The 20,285-nt window shown below is 46.9% G+C and overlaps 1 protein-coding gene across 8 annotated transcripts in view; it reads left to right on the top strand.

Annotated features, from left to right (window-relative positions):
• Traf3 (TNF receptor associated factor 3) overlaps positions 1–20,285 on the top strand; it is a 120,292-nt gene that overhangs the window by 81,344 nt on the left and 18,663 nt on the right. For 7 of the 8 annotated variants that reach the window (XM_069997518.1, XM_069997520.1, XM_069997515.1 and 4 more), the window contains 6 exons: positions 1,588–1,846; positions 3,583–3,634; positions 7,321–7,425; positions 7,941–8,108; positions 17,530–17,610; positions 19,101–19,175. In XM_069997518.1, the coding sequence (XP_069853619.1) occupies positions 1,605–1,846; positions 3,583–3,634; positions 7,321–7,425; positions 7,941–8,108; positions 17,530–17,610; positions 19,101–19,175 (723 nt within the window). In that variant the 5' untranslated portion in view covers positions 1,588–1,604. The remainder of the gene's footprint in view (positions 1–1,587; positions 1,847–3,582; positions 3,635–7,320; positions 7,426–7,940; positions 8,109–17,529; positions 17,611–19,100; positions 19,176–20,285) is intronic. The other variant, XM_069997522.1, reaches the window with a different exon arrangement.

Genomic DNA, 20,285 nt, shown 5'->3' with positions numbered 1-20,285 from the left:
GCCACAGTTCTGTGTGCAATTCTGAGTCAGAGTGAATCAGGTCTGGTGTACAAGGGTAGCGGGCAGAGACAGGCACTCGGGGTCCTGTGGGCATGTTCTCCTGGCTTTACCACATCCATAGTAGAGTGATGCTATTGTCTGGGAGTGTGTCGCCTACAAGTACCGCTGTGGTAACTGGAGGCACATAGTGCTCCCCACATGCTGCTCTGCATGCTGCAGGGCCACCTGGAAGGTCAAGAAGTTCACTGAGAAGAAAATTGAGTGAGAATGGATATTGCTTTGGCTAAAAGACTGCGAATGATGTATAATGTTTGAAGTTACAACAGAGCAAAGTATTATGTGTATCTGTGTGTGTGTGTGTGTGTGTGTGTGTGTGAGAGAGAGAGAGAGAGAGAGAGAGAGAGAGAGAGAGAGAGAGAGAGAATTGTGGGGCGTGGGCACTATCTCTGAGCTTCCTTTGCTCAAAGTTAGCATCTGCCACTTTAGCCATCATTCCACTTCCCACTTTTGTGGTAGCTTTATTTGGATTTTCCTTCCCAGGCTAATTTTGACCTGCAGCCCTTAAATTGCACCCTCCTCAGTAGTTAGGATTGCAGACATGCGCACCAGCACCCACCTAGTATATGTATCTTACAGAACTTAGGAAAGTTTTTTGTTTTTTTGTTTTTTGGTGTTTGGTCGTTTCTGGGGCTTGAACTCTGGGCCTGGGCGCTGTCCCTCAGCTCTTTAGCACAAGGCAAGAGCTCTACCACTTAAGCTACAGCGCCACTTCTTGTGGTTAATTGGAGACGAGTTTCATAGACTTACCTGCCCAGGCTGCCTTTGAACCGCAATCCTCATATCTCAGCCTCCTGAGTAGCTAGGATTACAGGTGTGAGCCACCAGCACTCAGCTTTGAAAACAGTTTATTAGTGACACTTTTTATGAAGTATTTTGAGCAGTAGCATTAATAGTAGAAGTAAGGAAGCTGTGTACTCATGTCTACTTCTATCATAGAAGTAGGAAATAGGATCGTTTCTTTACGTTAAAACTGAAAGCCTGCTGCTTAGGGACTTTTTGCCTGAGCAAGCTATGCAAACTATGTTTGCTTTTTTTTTTTGCATGAAATAACAGGATGCTACTCCGTTTTCCCTCCCCTCTCCTACCTACCTCTCCCTTTCCCTTCCCTTCCCTTCTTCCTCTTTCTCTCCCCCCATCTCTTCTCTACCATCTCTTCTCTCTCTCTCCTGTCTGTCCTCTCTCTCTCTCTCTCTCTCTCTCTCTCTCTCTCTCTCTCTCTCTCTCTCTCTCTCTCTCTCTCTCTCTCTCTCTCTCTCTCTCATATTTTTGCCTGTGTGCTTGAACTTAGGGTCTAGGCATGGTCCCTGAGCTTCTTTTGCTCAAGACTAGCACTCTGCCACTTGAGCTGCAGCTACACTTCCGACTTTTTGCTGGTTAATTGGAAATAAGAGTTTCGTGGACTTTCCTGCCTGGGCTGGCTTTGAACCACAGTCCTCAGCTTTCAGTCTCCTGAGTAGCTAGGATTATAGGTGTGTGCTACCTGTGCCTGACTTGGCACTCTATTTATTGCTGTTTCTCTCCTGGCAGAATTTTATTTTCCAAAAATGGAATCGAGTAAAAAGATGGACTCTGCTGGCGCCCTGCACCCCAACCCACCACTGAAGCTGCAGTCGGACCGTGGCACCGGGGCTGTGTTTGTTCCGGACCAGGGAGGCTACAAGGAGAAGTTTGTGAAGACAGTGGAGGACAAGTACAAATGTGAGAAGTGCCGCCTGGTGCTGTGCAACCCCAAGCAGACCGAGTGTGGACACCGGTTCTGTGAGAGCTGCATGGCCGCCCTGCTCAGGTGGGTGCGTGCATGCCTTCTGTTGCTGGACCAGGCCCTGTGGCCTCTCCCCTCCCACTGGTTACTTAGTGCTCTCAAAAGGAAACCTTGGGCTGGGAAGGTGGCTCAGTGGTAGAGTGCTTGCCTTGCATGCATGAAGCCCTGGGTTCAATTCCTCAGAACCACAAAAGCAGAAAAAGGCAGACGTGGTGCTGTGGCTCATGTGGTAGAGCGCTAGCCTTGAGCTAAGGAGTGGAGAGACAGCACCCAGGCCTAGAGTTCAGGCCCCACCACTGACCAAAAAAAAAAGTAAACCTTAGGCCGAGTGCTGGTGGCTTCTGTCTGTAATCTGATCTCAGGAGGCTAAGATCTGAGGATTATGGTTCGAAGCCAGCCTGGGCAGGAAAGTCTATGAGACTCTTATCTCCAGTTAATTACAAAAAAACACACAAATGAAGGTGTGACTTAAGTGTTGAGTGTTAGCCTTGAGCACAATGTAGGCTCTGAGTTCAAACCCCACTGGCATAAAAAAGAAAAGAGTAAACCTTGTAGGCTTCTATCCCTGAGGATGTAAGACTCAGAGCCTAGCTTAGAAAGCTCTAGGATCTGCACACACCTTCCTGAGGCTCTGTGTGCCCTTCCTCCACATACCACGAATTGCTTCCTCAAGCTGCTCCCAAAAAGTCTCTCCCCCAGCAGTGTCAGCCATGCTGACCATGAAGCATGGTGACCTCTGTGTATTACTGCGTCTTGCTTGAGAAGGCCTGGGTGTTGTGGGGAGTTGACAGTAAGTCGTTAAAATGTTAGAGTTCTGCTAGTCCATGTGGAGGGTGGTCATGGTCAGCTCGAGGAAAGGCAGGTCTCTCACCTATGCAGAATTCAGACTGCACATGCACACAGAGCATGCCTCCCTCACCAGCTGAGTCCTGATGCTGCCGCGATCACAGAGGCTAACTGAAGTGTGCTGACAGATAGCACTGGCTAAGGAAGCATCTTCCTCATCATGATTTGGCAGGCATTGTGCTGGGTGCTGAGTCACTGCAGGATGCACTTTGCAAGGTTGCTACCCTCAGAGAACAGTGGTCTGGGAGGCCACCCCGCTCTTCCCCCACTGGCTAATCACACTTGGCCGTCTCGAGCCCTCAGCTGATCATGGCAGTCTGTCTTCTCCATCATACACTTGCACCTCCACCTCAGTCTTCCTGCTGTGATCTTATCCTCTTGGCCGAACATGTGACTTGGCTGTGTGCACTTGAGGATGAGAGGTGTGAGGCAGGCTTAGTGCTGGTACCGTGGACTCAGCTCCTGATTTCTCCCTAGTCAGCTGTGCCATAAGAGAGGTCTGCTGGCAGCCCAAGGCAGGGAGGCTGGCTGGGAGTGAGCAGTAGACATTAGACTGATACACCGTGAAGACAGTTTGCTGTAGAGTACACGAGGCAGGAGCACCCTGAGCTCCCAGTACCTGTGAGTATCAGAAGCACTCCTTAGCAGCTGGTGTGGCATCTGGTAGAACACGTCACGGTCATGTGCATAGACAGAGCTTTCCACATAGGACTGAACTAGGCTACTGTGCTGTATAGCTTCCTTTGGAAAAGCAGCCCTTTAAAAATAGTTGAGCCCTTTGCTCCCGTGACTTCTTATTTAAACTAGATTCTCCATGGCCATGAGCTTCAGCCGGCCTGGCCACCAGGGGGTGATTGTGTATGGGAGCCCGGGAGTGGAATTGCTACTCTAACCTGGTTCCTTGTTTCCCTTAGCTCCTCTGCTCCAAAATGTACTGCGTGTCAAGAAAGCATCGTTAAAGACAAGGTATCCTTGGCTTGCTAATACCTTACTTTGTCAAGCATTTAAGCCTGCTAATGCACTTCCCATAGCTTGCATTCAGTGCTCTGGAACTTGTTTTATCTTGGCTTTGATGATTTGGGTAGACTAAGGAGGTGGGAGGAGTTGATGTCTACACTGTGTAACTCCTGCAAGGTGCTCTGGCTTTGGAGCCCATAGCAGTACTATTAGCACTTAATAAGACCCTGTGGGTGTGGAAGGAATGAGGGATTTGGTTGAGTCAGGTGCTGCGGTGCTTACCTTAGGCAGGGTCACAATCAGGCCACTGCTGTTGACATACATCCCTGTTCTAGGCAGCTTATGCTCAACTCTTTCACAAGCTCTTTGTTCAAACTTACTACTCTAGGGGGTCCTTTGAAATTTTCTCCACATTGCCCCAGTATGTTTTTTTTTTTTTTGAGTCAGTAGTGGGGCTTGAACTCAGGGCCTGTGCACTGTCCCTGCACTCTTTCACACAAGGCTAGCCCTCTGCCACTTGAGCCACAGCACCACTTCTGGTTTTCTGGTGGTTTATTGGAGATAAGAGTCTCAAGGACTTCCTGCTCAGGCTGGCTTTGAACCATGATCTTCAGATCTCAGCCTCCTGAGTAGCTAGGATGACAGGCGTGAGCCACTGATTCATGGCTCACCCCAAGGTCTTGAAGCTGTTAGACACCAGTGAGATCAACCTTCTGTCTCCCATGTTTGGCCAGACAGAGCCGATGCACACCCATGTGGGTGGCTAGTCATCCAGCTCCCCAGGGCTGCGTCCCATTCACCTGCGGCCAACCCCAGCTGGGCACACTTCTCATCTGAAACAACTCTTCTTCTTTTGTGGGGTTTTTTTTTTTTTTTTGGTCAGTTGTGCAACCTGAACTCTAGGCCTGGGCACTGTCCCTCAGCTCTTCAGCTCAAGGCTAGCACTCTACCACTTGAGCCACAGCGCCACTTCTGGTTTTTTCTTTTTTGCTTATGTGGTACTGAGGAATCAAACCCAGGGCCTCATGCATGCAAGGCAAGCATTCTACCACTGAGCCACCTTCCCAGCCCTGTGAGACTCCTATCTCCAATAAACCACCAGAAAACCAGAAGTGGCACTGTGGCTTCAGTGGTAGAGCGCTCACCTTGAGCTGAAGGGCTGAGAGACAGCGCCCAGGCCCAGAGTTCAAGCCCTAGGCCCAACAATTAAAAAAAAAAAAAGTGGGTTGGGAAGGTGGCTCAGTGGTAGAGCGCTTGCCTTGCATGCATGAGGCCTTGGGTTCAATTCCTCAGCACTACAGAAGCTGAAAAAAAGGAAGTGGTGCTGTGGCTCAAGTGGTAGAGTGCTAGCCTTGTGCTGAAGATCATCTGAGGGACAGCGCCCAGGCCCAGAGTTCAGGTTCACGACCGACCAAAAAAAGTAATTTGTTCATGTGTATCTGACAAGGCGATGGGTGAGGGCAGGTTGAAAGCTCAAGCTCAGGTTCTAGTGTGTCTGATTCATGATTCATAATTAGGATCCTGTTTTTCTGCAGGAGTGATAGCTGAGGAATAATGATGTTTTATTGAAGAATCAGTAATGAGAAAGCCTGACGCTGAGCCTTGTGGGCTGGACAGAGCACAGCCATTTGCACCCCAGGAGACCACATGTGCCTACTGGGTGATGTTGGCCCCTCAGTTTCCCTCTAGAAAAAGGACATTTGCAGTAAATAATCTGAGGCCTCTCAAGTTATTAGCTCTCAAGTTCTATACTCTAATTACTTTGGTATTTCAATCCTTTTTTTTTTTTTTTTTTAATCAGTCAGGGGCTTGAATTCTATGTCTGGGCACTGTCACTCAGATCAAGATGAGGGCTCTCCTCTACCACTTGAGCCACAATGCCACTTCCAGTTTTCTGGTGGTTTATTGGAGATAAGAATCTCACAGATGTTCTTGCCTTGACTGGCTTGAACTGCAATCCTCAGATCTCACAAAGGCATGAGCCACCAGTACCCTGCTCAATCTGTTTTTTTTTTTTTTTTTTTTTTTTATTGGTAATGTTAAACTCAAATGACATAGGAAATTGGTGGTATAGAAAGGAAACTATTGCTTTCCCAGTTTAAAAAAAAATTGTTTTAGGCTGGGTGCTGGTAGCTCATACCTATAATCCTAGCTACTCGGGAGGCTGAGATCTGAGCATCATGTTGTTTAAAGCCAGCCTGGGCAGCAAAGTCTGTGAGACTCTTCTCTCTAATTAATCATCAGAAAACTGGAAGTGGCACTGTGGCTCAAGTGGTAGTACACTTACCTTGAGCTAAAGAGCACAAGGACAGTGCCCAGGCCCAGAGTTCAAGCCCCACAACCGACCAAAAAAAAGTTATTTTATTGACTTTATACCTTAAGTCATTACCTTTAAGAAATTGTGTTTATGAAGGATTAGGCTTGTCTCCAAATTAGTTGGCTCATTCATTTATTTGGTGCAGGTTCTGGGGGTTGAACTCAGGGCCTGGGTACTTTCCCTGAGCTTATTTGCTCAAGGCTAGTGCTCTGCCACTTGAGCCACAGCTCCACTTCTGCCCTTTTTTTGCGGGGGGTACTTAATTGAGAGATGAATCTCATAGGCTTTCCTACCTGGACCGGCTTTGAGTTATGATCCTCAGATCTCAGCCTTCTGAGTAGGATTACAGGTGCTCTGCCAAACTGATTTTTTTTTTAACTGACAGTTGTTGATTCTTTTTCTGCCTGTAGAGTTGGGAAATGCCTAAGGACTAAGGTGCTGTACACTATGTTGTTAGAAAGAGCAAGTGAACCTTTTTCTAAGGGAACATAAAATTTTAAATGGGGTTTAATTTTAAAGCTCTGGCAGGTTTTTATGTCCAAGGAGAACCATTTAATTGAAATTGACCTTCATGATACATATTAAAAACTTACTGGAAAAAAATGAGTTATAAGCAGCATAACCTCAGGAGAAGAAACCAAAATCTGTTTACAAATCACCCTGAAGTGTGGTTTGTGTCACAGTTGGTTTGACTTAGCTAGCACCCAGTGAGAATGTTGCCAGTTCCTTTGGTGGGAGGAAGACTACACACTGCAGCCTCCTGCTTAGCTCTGACTCCTGTGTCTCCAGTGTGTCTGTGAGCTGCTTAGCTCTGACTCCTGTGACTCCAGTGTGTGCTGCTGCCCACCCTTTGGCCCAGGTTACAGTGTTCTGGGAACATGGATAATCCAAAGTAATCTTCACCAATTTGGTGAAATTCATTTGTTTTAGGTTTATTTAATAAGAGATAGTAGTTAATGTTCTATGAATTAAATTATATCTCAGTGGAAACAATGCCTTTGTTCTACTTGTAGAAATTAAGATGGTCCTGATGTTTCCTGAGGTCCACTCTGGACCTCAGATTTTTTTTTCTTTTTTCTTTTGGTCAGTCCTGGGCCTGGACACTTTCCCTGCGCTCCTCAGCTCAAGGCAAGCGCTCTACCACCACAGCGCCACTTCTGGTTTTCTAGTGGTTTATTGGAGATAAGAGTGTCACGGACTTTCCTGCCCGGGCTGGCTTTGAACCGCGATCCTTAGATCTCAGCCTCCTGAGTAGCTAGGATGTCAGGAGTGAGCCACGGGTGCCTGGCTGGACTTCAGCTCTTTATAAAGTGGTTTTGCCTTGTCCAATATATCAGATGTGATGGAAATAACTGAAAAAACCATCTTTCTATTACAGGTGTTTAAGGATAACTGCTGCAAGAGAGAAATTCTGGCCCTTCAGATCTATTGTCGGAATGAAAGCAGAGGTTGTGCAGAGCAGTTAATGCTGGGACATCTGCTGGTAAGACCCGACAGACACCAGAGGCTTTGACACTAGGAGAACAGGTCACCCACCTCATCCAGCTAATGACCTAGCCAGGCAGGATGATACCTTAAGGGCTACGCTTGCTATATTCTTTCAGAACACAGCCATATAGAAATTGGTGCAGTCCCCAGATGTGCAGTCTCATTTTCATGACATCATTGGCAGACACCTAGTTAGAATAGAGAGGAGTTTGAGCTAGATTTATTAGTATCATATTTTATCCTGGTAGAGTATTTGAATTAGAGTGAAACGAAGTTCTTTGTAGCATTCTACCATTGTCTTAATCTGGAAGAATTGACTGTGCTTGTGGGCCACAGCATGGCTCTGTAAACACTAATGTGTGGTATGGTGTGCCCCGCTCTGCTGTGAAGAGCTGGCTGGTCTGATGGCACACTGCAAACATGCTGTGTAGTCTCACTGCGTGGAGGTTAGCATCTGGCAGTTCAGACTTTTTGTGTGTGTCAGTTAAGAACTTGTGGTTTCCTCTACAGGTGCACCTAAAAAATGAGTGCCAGTTTGAGGAGCTTCCCTGCGTGCGTGCAGCCTGCAAAGAAAAAGTACAGAGGAAGGACCTGCGTGATCACGTGGAGAAGGCCTGTAAATACCGGGAGGCCACGTGTAATCACTGCAAGAGCCAAGTCCCCATGATCACGCTGCAGGTGTGGTATTGCCCGGTCCACCTCCCTCTGATCAGCTCAGATGCAGCTCCTCGCTTCTCCACAGAGCGGCTGGCTTTTAAGTGATGATTCTAGTGGGAATAAAGAGATAGATGGGACTAAATAGCAATTTTCATCTAACTTTATTTCAGAGTAAAGCTGTATTTGTTTTGCCTATTTTGATTTATATAATTAACATTTTCCATTGCCTTGATTGACTATCATTTGGGGCGTCAAAAAAAAATGATGAATGATTATTTCAAAAAAGGTAGAATTAGTAACTTGTCCCAGAGAATGGCCTCAAAATTTTGACAGATTGCTTTTCATAGCTGTGTGGCATAACCATCACTTGAAACAAGCTAATTTATCTTGCAGTGTGGAAGTGCAGCTGTCTGTCTTGGAGATGAGGGTTGGAAATGTTTACCTGCCTCATTCATTTTGGTGTGGTTCTGTACTGTGTGTATGAATTGGGATCATTTTAGCTTCCGTGTAAATGAAAGGAAAGAGGAGATGCAGAAGTGGAAGGTAGAGGACAAAACTGTACCCACTTGGTGGTACCCACAAATACAGTGTCAGGAGCTGGTACACACTATGAAGAAGATCACCTGGCTTCTGGGAGGACTGCGGATCAGGGCTAGCTTCAGGGAGATTTTCCCTGAGGGCTCAGCGGTGAGGGAGCCCAGGATTTGGAGATGGGAGTAGATGAGAGTAGACTCTACACAGATGTGAGGATAAGGATCGAGTACTGGATGGCCAGGGAGGTGGGTGTGGGAGGAAGAGATCAGCCATATTGGGGTGTGTTGTGAGGTAGGGCAAGGGATTAGCTGATGATGGGAAGGGTGTGAATGGGGTGATGCCAGCACTCGGACCGTGGAGCAGAGTGTCTGTCATGGTGGTTCTTGGTGGGAGATAACAGACTGGCAGAGGGAGTAAGAGAAGCAGGCTCTACGCCATGGACGCATTTGAACTGGTAGTTTTGTGGCTAAGGGGCTGGAGCAAGAGGAGAGGAAGTTAGAGTTCACAGAAGTCTGGAAACAGCTGATTAAAGGAGACTAAGAGGAAGGTGTTCAGGTGCTGGGGAGTCTGGGTGGCAAGTACTACTGAGATGCTGAGCAAGGGGACTGGACTTGGGAGGTGGTGACTGGGAGGGGACTGTGGGACTGCAGCCAGAGCTCAGCGCACCTGTTCAGCTCCTAGTGTACATTCCAGATCACAAGTCAGCGAAAGTCTGTTATTCTAGTCATTATGAATGTTTTGTTGGCCCGGCGCCAGTAGCTCACCCCTGTAATCCTAGCTGCACAGGAGGCTGAGATTTAAGGACCCCAGTTCAAAGCCAGCATAAGAAGGAAAGTCCATGAGACTCTTATCTCTAATTAATCGGAAAAGGCTGGAAGTGGTGCTGTGACTCAACGTGGTAGAGCATTAGCCTTGAACTGAAGAGCTCAGGGATAGCACCCAGGCCCAGAGTTCAAGCCCTGTGACCAACCAAAAAATTTTAAAAAACAACAAAACAGACTTTTTTGGTGGTGGTAGTAGTTGTGGGGCTTGAACTCAGGGTCTGGGCACTGTCCCTAAGCTTTTTCACTTAAGGCTAGTGCTCTGCCACTTTGAGCCACAGCACCACTTCCAGTTTTCTGTAAGTTAAGTGGAGATAAGAGTCCCATGAACTCTTCTCCCTGGACTGGCTTTGAAACATGGTCCTCAGATGTCAACTTTGTGAATAACTAGGATTATAGGTGTGAGCCACCAGCACCCAGCTTGTCCCTAAGAATTTTTAAGAACTATGCCTTCCCCTTTGGGAAATATCAATAGTATTTATAATAATTGAGTCATTTCTCTAGTTGCTAACTTATAGAGAGATACATACCTAATGAACAATATTCCTGACCTTATACATATTAACATATTGTTCTTAAAGTTATATTTTGCTTCTTAGAAAAATGAAATATTTTTTCAATACTGAGGAATGAACTAGGGTCTTATGCATTCTGAGCAAAGCACTCTAGTCATACCCCCAGATTCCCCTCCTTTTTGAGACAGGCTCAGTATTTTTGCCTGGACTGGGCTTGAACTCAGTATCATTCTGCCTCTGCTTTCTAAGTAGCTGGGATTATAGTTATGTCCCACTGCACCTGATCTAAAAATTGTTTGCAGAATATCATTTAGCAGTTAAATTTTGTTTGAGAAAGAATTATAGCTAGTACCAGTAGCTTATACCTGTAATCCTAGCTACTCAGGAGGCTGAGATCTGAGGATCATGGTTCAAAGCCAGCCCGGGCAGGAAAGTCTGTGAGACTCTTTTAATATTTTTTTGGGGGGGGGGTCTGGTCATGGGGCCTGAACTCTGGGCCTGGGCACTGTCCCTCAGCTCTTCAGCTCAAGGCTAGTGCTCTACCACTTGAGCCACAGTGCCACTTCCGACTTTTTTTCTTTTTTCTTCTTTTTTTTTTTTTGCTTATGTGGTGCTGGGGAATTGAACTCAGGGCCTCAGGCATGCAAGGCAAGCGCTCTACCATTGAGCCACCTTCCCAGCCCTTTGTGAGACTCTTATCTCCAGTTAACCACCAGAAACTGGAAGTGGTACTGTGACTCAAAATGGTAGAACACTAACCTTGAATGAAAAAAGCTCAGGGACATGGGGCTAGGAATGTGGCTTAGTGGTAGTGTTTGCCTAGCATGCATGAAGCCCTAGGTTTGATTCCTCAATACCACATAAACAGAAAAAAATGGAAGTGGTGCTGTGGCTCACGTGGTAGAGTGCTAACCTTTAGTAGAAGAAGCTCTGGGGGTTGGGAAGGTAGCTTAGTCGTTGAGTGCTTGCCTTGCATGCATGAGGCCCTGGGTTCGATTCCTTAGCACCATATAAACAGAAAAGGCCAGAAGTGGCGCCGTGGCTCAAGTGGTAGAGTGCTCACCTTGAGCTGAAGAGCTGAGGGACAGCACCCAAGCCCAGAGTTCAGGCCCCATGACTGACCCTCCCCCATCCCCACCCCCCAAAAAAAGGAAGCTCTGGGACAGTGCCCGGACCCTGAGTTCAAGCCCTATGACCGACAACAAACAAAAAAACAAAAGAAGGAGCCAGGCACCTGTGGCTCATGCCTGTCATCCTAGCTACTCAGGAGGCTGAGATCTGAGGATTATGGTTCAAAGCCAGCTCAGGCAGGAAAGTCCATGAGTCTCTCATGTTGTTACCCACCAAAAAACTTTATGTGGAGCTGGAGCTCAAATGGTAGAGCACTGTCCTTGAGCAAAAAAGCTAAGGGTCAGTGCTCAAGCCCTAGTACCAGCACCAAAAAAAAAAAAAAAAAAAAAAAGTTTGGAACCCAAGTTAGACAAATATTCCATATAAATTTCATTATACTTTGTGACAACTGCCTACCGCCTTTACGGTGTTGGTAGTACAGTGTGTTTTAAGGCTTGGAGCTTTAACAAGCAAACGTGTTTGACGTCACTGCTTGTTTGACTCCTTCACACTCAATAATCCCTGCTGCTAACAAAATAGTTGTGTGCTTTGTTCCTGTCCTGGGTGGAGCAGGTGCACACCGAGCAAGGTGCTGTGACCTCTCCTGCCCTCAGCCTCCTCGGCTTGATCTCTCAGCTTCAGCACACTTAAGCTCATCCTCTCAGGCCTGAACTTTATTTTTAAAAGAGCAGCATCTAATGTGTGCAGACCTAGTGTATTTTGATAGGTTGTGATCAGATGTACATTGACAAAGTGTGGAAACGCTGGAGGATTGCAGTTTATATGAAGATTTGTCAGCTGTTTCTAAGCTGTCTTCTTTTGTGCCAGTGTGAGGCCTGCCTGGGCCAGGGTTTTGTTCCTCAGCTTTTCGTTCAAGGCTGGCACTCTACCACTTGTGCCCCAGTTCTGCCTCTGAGCTATGGGTGATTAATGGGAGATAAATCTCCAGACTTTCCTGCCCCAGATGGCTTCAAACCAAGGCCTCAGATCTCAGCCTCCGGAATAGCTAGGATTAAAGATGTGACTAATGGTGCCTGGCTCTAAGCTTTTTTTTCCCTATAGGTTAGTGTTAGCATAATTTAAAGTGTCAGAAAAAAATTGCCTGTATATTTAGTCTAGAAATAATCAAATATCAGTTTTTTCAAGGAGAGCTGTTAGTTTATGAAAAAGCTAGCTTTATGAAGACATCACACAGGAAAGTACAACCATTGTGAGGTAGGTTTACCACTACAGCCCTTTGGAAGACAACTTAGCAATGCTTTGTTAGATTGGAACTTCATGCACACAACTCATTTGCAGTTCCTCTCCTGGATACTAGGAGAAACTATTGCGCATGCCTATCAGGAAATCTGGCAAGGTCAGCAGGGTAGCAGACATCTGGAAACAGCTCAGATCTCTGTCAGAGGAGTGTGAGCCTCTTTTTTTTTTTTTGGTTTCTACACCTTTATTTCTTTGTGAAAAGAGGGAAAAAAGGAATAAAGAGTGTGAGCCTCTTAAGTAAGTTTTAGAACTGCTCTCACATGTCTCGTTGCCATACTGCTTGTAGGCTTCTAATGAGAAATATAGTTGAAAAGCAGAATTTCTTCATAGTAGGAGAAAGATGCATCATTCACACAGTGCTGTCAAGAATGGAAGTTCCTGGAAGTGGTGGTGGACATCTGTAATCCCAGAGCTTGGGAGGCGAAGGCGGGGGAGGATCAAGAGGTTTTATACCCTCTCAAGAAAGAATGGACTCTTGTGCCACATTCTCAGACTTTTGAGACCTCTGTATGTTGTAGAATTATTTGTACGTGTTTCTCTCCACCATCACTAGATGCAGTATGGCACAGAAAACTAAATGACAGCATGTGCACGTAGCTAGCAGTGCCAGTCGGGGCCTGCCACCCCACACAGCAAGATTAGCTTAAGAAGCATGGTGCTGGGCCAGCTCACTCTGTACTCCTGTGGTAGAATTGCATTGTAGAAGAATCCAGAATAACCAGAATAAAATAATACTGTCAGCCACAAAAAAAAAAAAAAAAAAAATGTGATGCAGCTGGGAAGGTGGCTTGCCTTGTGTTAGAGTGGTACAGTGCTTGCCTTGCATGCATGAGGCCCTGAGTTCAATTCCTCAGCACCACATAAGCAGAAAAAGCCAGAAGTGGGGCTGTGGCTCAAGTGGTAGAGCGCTAGCCTTGAGCTGAAGCGCTGAAGGACAGTGCCCAGGCCCAGAGTTCAGGCCTCACGACCAACCAAAAAATGAAACATTTTTAAGGAAAGGAAGTAGAAAAAAAATTTTTTTAAATTGAGAGCTGGGCACCAGTGGCCCGCACTTATAATCCTGCCTACTCAGGATGCTGAGAACTAAGATTGCAATTTGAAGCCAGCCCAAGCAGAATGTCCCTAAGATTCTTTTTTGTTTTTGTTTTTGTTTTTGGTCCGGTCATGGGGTCTGAACTCTGGGCCTGGCGCTGTCCCTCAGCTCTTCAGCTCAAGGCTAGTGCTCTACCACTTGAGCCACAGCACCACTCCTTTTTTTGTTTTCTTTTTTGCTTATGTGGTGCTGAGGAATCGAACCCAGGGTCTCAGGCATGCAAGGCAAGCACTCTACCACTGAGCCATCTTCCCAGCCCATCCCTAAGATTCTTATCCCCAGTTTACCACCCAAAAAATGGAGCTCCACCAAAAGTGGAGCAGTGTCTCATGTGGTAGAGTGCCAATTTAACAAAACAGCTCAGGGACAGTGCCCAGGCCCCAAGTTCAAAGTACCAGGACCAGCACCAAAATAAGTAAATAAAAGTTGAGGATTGTCTTAGTGATTGCTCCTTGAAATAAATGAGGATGAGAATAGGATAGGATGGACAGGTACGTGGTGGCTATATGGATGTTCACTGTGTAGCTACACCTTCTACCTCCTGTAAGTGCTTGGGTGTACATCAGATTTCCATTTAAACCAGATACGGTGGTGCATACCTGTAATGCTAGCAACGTGGGAGGTGAGGCAGAAAGATCATGAGTTCAAGACTAGCCTGAGCTACGTATTGAGACCTTGCCTCATAAAAACAAAAGTTTTTGTTTATAGATGTTTTTAGTTTATTAATATGCAGAATTCTTACAAACCAATAGACTAAATCCGTGCATTAATATTCATTTTATTCTGGCTATTAATTATAATGAACTCATTTGGTGGCTTACCACAGTAGAAGTATATACTCTCACCTTTCTGAGTCTAGACATGAGAAACCAACATGCTTCAAGGTGGCACTTTTCTGCAAACTGAGGGAGATTCCTTGTCTCTTCCTAACTCCTGCTGGTTGCCAGCACCCCTAGCTTATACCTTCATCACTCTACTCTGCCTCTGTGTTCACATGACACTCTTTCTAAACTCTTTCTTCTCCAGATGCTGCTCATCAGGTTTAGGGTCCAGCCTAATCCAGCATGTTTACACCTTCAGAGACCCTGTCTTTGGGACCAAATAAGGTCCCATTACTGAGGATCTGAATGGACATCAGTCTTACCTTGAGGGGGCACCTTTCAGTGATTCCATCCACTACTGTAGACAGAAGCCTGAGAGGCACTGACAAAGAATACCAACAATTCACCATATTTTAAACATTACCAGAGAACTGCAGGCCCATTTGCTGCATTTTTTTTAACCTCTGGTTGCCAAATATTGAAAGGTGTAGCATCAGCAGAGGGGTGTGGCACACACCCTCAGGAGGATGGCAGGACACCGGTGTCACGTTAGTGGAGGGAAGTTGGGCACCTATCAAAATCCAACTTAAGGGCTGGGAAGGTGGCTCAGTGGTAGAGTGCTTGCCTTGCATGCCTGAGGCCCTGGGTTTGATTCCTCAGCACCACATAGGCAAAAAGAAAAAAGCCGGAAGTGGCGCTGTGGCTCAAGTGGTAGAGCACTAGCCTTGAGCTGAAGAGCTGAGGGACAGCGCCCAGGCCCAGAGTTCAGGCCCCACAACCAGACCCCAAAAAAACCAAAAATCCAACTTAAAATATCTGTGTCCTACAAAACCTGTGTTTAGGACTGTGAATGTGGCTCAGTGGTAGAGTGCTTGCCTAGCATGCGTGAAGCCCTGGGTTCCATTCCTCAGCACCACATACACAGAAAAAGCCAGAAGTGGCGCTATGGATCAAATGGTAGAGTGCTAGCCTTGAGCAAAAGTAGCTCAGGGACAGCGCCCAGGCCCTGAGTTCAAGCCCCAGGACTGACCAAAAAAAAACACCTGTTTTTAGAAACATCACTTAGACATCCTCACATAGATTTGGAAAGAGAGAGCTGCGATCCCTCCAGCTTCCCAGCCTTGCCTCAGGCCCTGCCCTGTCCTGCCCTCGTGGCTCCCAGGCCTGTTTCACTTGGATTCTCTCTGCAAAGTGGAGCAATAATTTATGTGAACTGTGATATAGTGAGGGACGGTGTTACAATGCTCCTGCTTTGTGGATTCTTACCTCTCACGAGGGTCTCTGCCATGGGTGAGGGACCCTGTACTTGCACGGAACTAGGCAGTGGCCAGGTGAATGTAGGGGGGAATGGGTGGGTTCAGAGAGGAGCCAGAGCAACTGTGGAGCAGCCCTAGAAGTGTTTCAGACAATGCTCCGTCACCTTTCCAGCTCCATGGCTCATTTGGCTGCTGAGGGAGCCGGGGCTGAGCGCGCCTGGCTCCCAGATGAGGAGTCAGGCGAGAGCGGTGGGGTTATTACAGAGGTTTCTCACTGCTGTGCACAGCCTTGCCCTGAGGTGCCTGGGAACTCTGGATCTGGGGGCTTCCCACACCCTGGGGTCCCTAGCATTGAGGGAGGCCTGTGGTCAGGAGCTGCCCTGTCCAGGCCTACTGGTCAGCTTGGGATGGGAAGGTAGTGGACTTGCCCTCTGTGGCCTCTGTAGACCCATGGGCCCCATTGGAGGAGCAGACAAACCTCCTTCTCAGAAGAGTTGCCAGCCCACTGTGCCACCGAGACCTGAGAGCTTTCAGAAACATGGCAAACCAGGTTGAGCCCAGAGCCTGGCCCAGCTCCTCCTCAGAGTGGATGTTCCCTGCTATGGAGCACTGTCCTGGTCTCCATTCTTCGCCTCGGTAACCGTGTCTATGGAGGCTGAAGGAGCTCCAGAAAACGGGGCAAGACATGGAAGCCCCTTGAGGCCAGGGGTCCCCTCTGCTCGGTGGTTCTCACGTTGGCTGCCCTTCTCTGGTGCTGCTGCTTTCCAGAGCCATTATGTGTGCCTTGCGTGTCTTTCCTGGTTTTGCTTGTCCAGCACATGCCTGTGTCCCGCAGACACCCCAGTGTTGACTTTAATAGCTGCCATTCTCTGGCTCCGCAAAGATGACATTTGTGCCAATATGGATACCAAAGTGTATTCATATCTTCCATGTACTAGATACAATCTAGGTCAGGTGTTGAGAAAATGGTTTAAATAGTTGGTAGAAAGTCTGGTGGGGGCTGGGACGGTGGCTCAGTGGTAGAGTGCTTGCCTTGCAAGCATGAAGCCCTGGGTTCAATTCCTCAGCACCACATAAGCAAAAAGAAAAAAGCCGGAAGTGATGCTGTAGCTCAAGTGGTAGAGCGCTAGCCTTGAGCTGAAGAGCTGAGGGACAGCGCCCAGGCCCAGAGTTCAGGCCCCACAACCGGACCCAAAAAAAAAATAAGAGAAAGTCTGGTGCTGGTGGCCCACACCTGTAATCCGGAGATCTGAGAATTTTGGTTTGGAGCCAGCCTGGGAAGACAGATAAGTGAGACTCATAGCTCCAATTAACCACCAGAAGTGGAGCTGTGGCCCAGTGGTAGCACACCAGCCTTGAGTGAAAAAGGTAAGGGACAGCACCCAGGCCCTGAGTTCAAGCCTCATCTCAGCACAGAATAAAGTTAAATGCTCAAACAGATGATGCTGTTTTTACATTTGAGAAGCATCCTGCACAGACCCCCCACTCTGAGAACCACAGAGCGCAGGTGCACGAGCCATTGGCTGGAAGCAGCCAGGGTACTGAGGACCATCCTGAGCAAGTTCTGTTAGGGTCCCTGCCCAGTAGTGTGTCCTCCACACATTGCTTACTTGCTCTGACCTGATTCAACATCCTTTCATGACTCATCCAAGTGAGATGTGAGTGCTGTCACTTAAAAAGCTGACGACAGTCCAGGCGCTGGTGGCTCATACCTGCCATCCTAACTACTCAGGAGGCTGAGATCTGAGAATCATGGTTCAAAGCCAGCCCGGACAGGAAGGTCTGTGAGACTCTTATCTCCAATAAACCACTAGAAAACCGGAAGTGGCGCTGTGGCTCAAGTGGGAGAGTGCTCACCTTGAGCTGAAGAGCTGAGGGACAGTGCCCAGGCCCAGAGTTCAAGCCCCACAACTGACACCCCCCCCAAAAAAAAAAAAGCATGCCTGCATGCATAGCTTCCTTTGATCTACAGGGGGATGTCCACAGGGACTGATGTGTGTTGAGAGTTGACGTGTTTCCTTTTTCTCTGTAGAAACACGAAGACACGGAGTGTCCTTGTGTGGTAGTGTCCTGCCCTCACAAGTGCAGCGTGCAGACCCTGCTGAGGAGCGAGGTAAGGCACAGCCAGGGCTGGCGGGAGGAGCCTCCAGCGCCTCAGACTCCCCGAGCCCTGCTCACTCAGAGCGCTCTGAAATAGGATCAGAGTGGGTTCTAGTTTTGCTTCTGAGCTTTTATTTCAAAATAAGACCTTTAAACTGCAGCGCTCTTAAAGTGAAAAGAGCTGTTTGGCTGTAGATTAGTCTCGCCTTCTGTGAACTCTGTAGGTGTTAGAGGGTGCTGATAACAACAGGTTAGCAGGAGGCAGGACACAAAGCTGCCGCGCCACCCTCAGTCCATCCTCGACTGGAACATTGTCAGTGTTCACTGTTCAGGTTTATGATGATATTAATGGGCTTGGAAGAATGTATTTTTAGTTTTGAATTGACTTTGCTAGAAGCCTTCTCCATGAGGTCCCTTGCTAACCTCCGGCTGGGTGCCCTTGTCTGATTTCCTCAGGTATAGCTCAGGACTTGCTGACCAGGTTCTGGGAAATGGTGAGCTCAGCCCTGGCTGGCTCCCAGACCATTCTCCGAGCCTGGCTGGGTCTCTCAGCCATTGCTCCACGCAAGCCTCTTCCTTACTAATGGAGAGCCAGGTGTCCTCTAGACACAGCCTGGAGGAATGACTGCCTCACCTGTGGTAGACTGAGAAGTTCCAGCTTTATTCAGGTGCTGCCCCCCATATTTAAGCCTCTGGGGGCAAGACACACCAAAAGCACATCCTGGAACTGCGGTTGAATTAGCCAAGTGCACAATTCCATGTCTTTAATACAGGTTTGGATTTTTTTTTTAAATTTCATTTCTTTTCCTGGGGCATCACAAGTGTTTTTACTGCCTCACTAGTATTGGAGCTGAATGAGGGGTTTTCCTTGTGGGATAAGGTGTATGTTTCCAGTCCCTCCTAGTCAATTAGAGGAGACATCAGGTTTGTGTTAGAATGGTCATGGAGGTCTTTGAAAAGCTTTTGAGTAACCTGTGCTGGAGGGGAAAAGCCTTTTCATGTGAAAGAAAAACTCACTCCAGTTATCTTGAGTACTTGGAGTACTGGCGTAGTAGCATGTGAGCTTACTTTGAAAATCGGGGGATTTTTGTCTACTGTATTTAGGTGTGTGACCCAGTTGCATCCCTAATGCTTTCTATTTTTTGTGTTTCATGTAACTTTTGTTTATAGTCTTTAAATGTGCATTTCAATTTATGTTTCCTTTTCTTTCTTTTTTAATTCTGGCACTTCAGATAGCATGTCACATTTTGAACAATTTGTTCTAAAGAAACCCAAGTTTAAGAAATGTTATAGTAAATGTATCTCTGTATATTGGTGTGTATGTGTGTACATGTGAGAAAACTCTATTGGCTGCCTCCGAGTGTAACAGGCAGATGATGCGTACACACCTGGATTTGATAAACACCCTTAACAATATAGCCCAGATGCTCTCTGTGCCCTGATATGCTTGAACATTTTCATGCAAACGTTTGTGCCACAACTCATGTCTCTTTCCCGTTGCAGTTGAGTGCACACTTGTCAGAGTGTGTCAATGCCCCCAGCACGTGTAGTTTTAAGCGCTATGGCTGCGTTTTTCAGGTCAGTATCCAACATCTGCCCTTCCCAGTCCCTGACGTACTGCTGTGAGAGAAAGTTCTGATGTTACCATTTTAACATGCACATGCTGGACTTCTTAGTCTCTGTTGTGAAACTGAAACACCCTGCTGCGTGGGTGCAGCAGGCGTGGGTGTTGGCTTGCCAGGCCGGGGGGGTTTGAGACCCTGTGCGGAGGAAGAAGCCAGGACATGTGGAGAACTACAGCAAAACCAGCGAGGCGTGGGTAGTGCTGCTCTTGGTAGTGTTTCTACAGAAGCGGTAGCTGTTTCTTGACTACAGTGAATTATCACTGGACATAGTTTTAATGTCATGTGTGCCAGCACTCAGCTGTAAGCATCACACACGTGGCCATGAATGTGTTTTGTTTTCTCGCCTGCACTGACTCTGATCCAGATGGAGCGCAGGCATAGAAACCATACCTACCCCGGGAATTGGGGGTGCTGCACACTGAGCAGGAGAAACCCGCTTCTGCATTTTAGTTGTTTAACTTGTCTGAAATGGTTAGTGAGTTAGGACTGAGTTTTCATTTAATTGTACATCTTAATCTTTACATTACTGAAAGGCAAAATATATCATTGTGAAAGTATGGCATACTTAATTTTAAGTACCACTCATACATTCTTATGAAGTCATAGAGACAGCTGGCATCATGGTATTGTCTGAGAAGTGCAATGCTGTAAGTAAGAGCATAGCTCCCCCTTGCTGTAGTCACGGATGAGGTGGAGCCCTGTTAATGTCGTACGTAGTGCCATTCATTCTCTGTGTATGTGTATATGTATGCTGATATGGAGCAGTGCTTATATCAACATACATATATGGATATTCTATGTACAGAGTATATGTTTTGGAGATCATAGACATGCTTCCTCTGGCTTTTCAATTTTCCAGTATCAAAATAAATTACATTCTCATATTAAACATAGGAAGTACTAATTAATGTGATTATCCTTGATTCTTTAATGGTCTACATCTTATGTACTCTGTAGATTGTTTATGTTTTGTATGTAACTTTCTCAGTATACTCAGGCAGGGGAAGATCAGCAGCTTTTTGGGTGCAGTGAAGACATCAGTTAATACGCAGTTGCTCAGAAT

This window comes from Dipodomys merriami, unplaced genomic scaffold (assembly GCF_024711535.1).
Source record: "Dipodomys merriami isolate MVZ:Mamm:240054 unplaced genomic scaffold, mDipMer1.0.p SCAF_50, whole genome shotgun sequence".
Classification (NCBI taxonomy): Eukaryota; Metazoa; Chordata; class Mammalia; order Rodentia; family Heteromyidae; genus Dipodomys; species Dipodomys merriami.
This window is presented reverse-complemented; position numbering and strand designations above follow the sequence as displayed.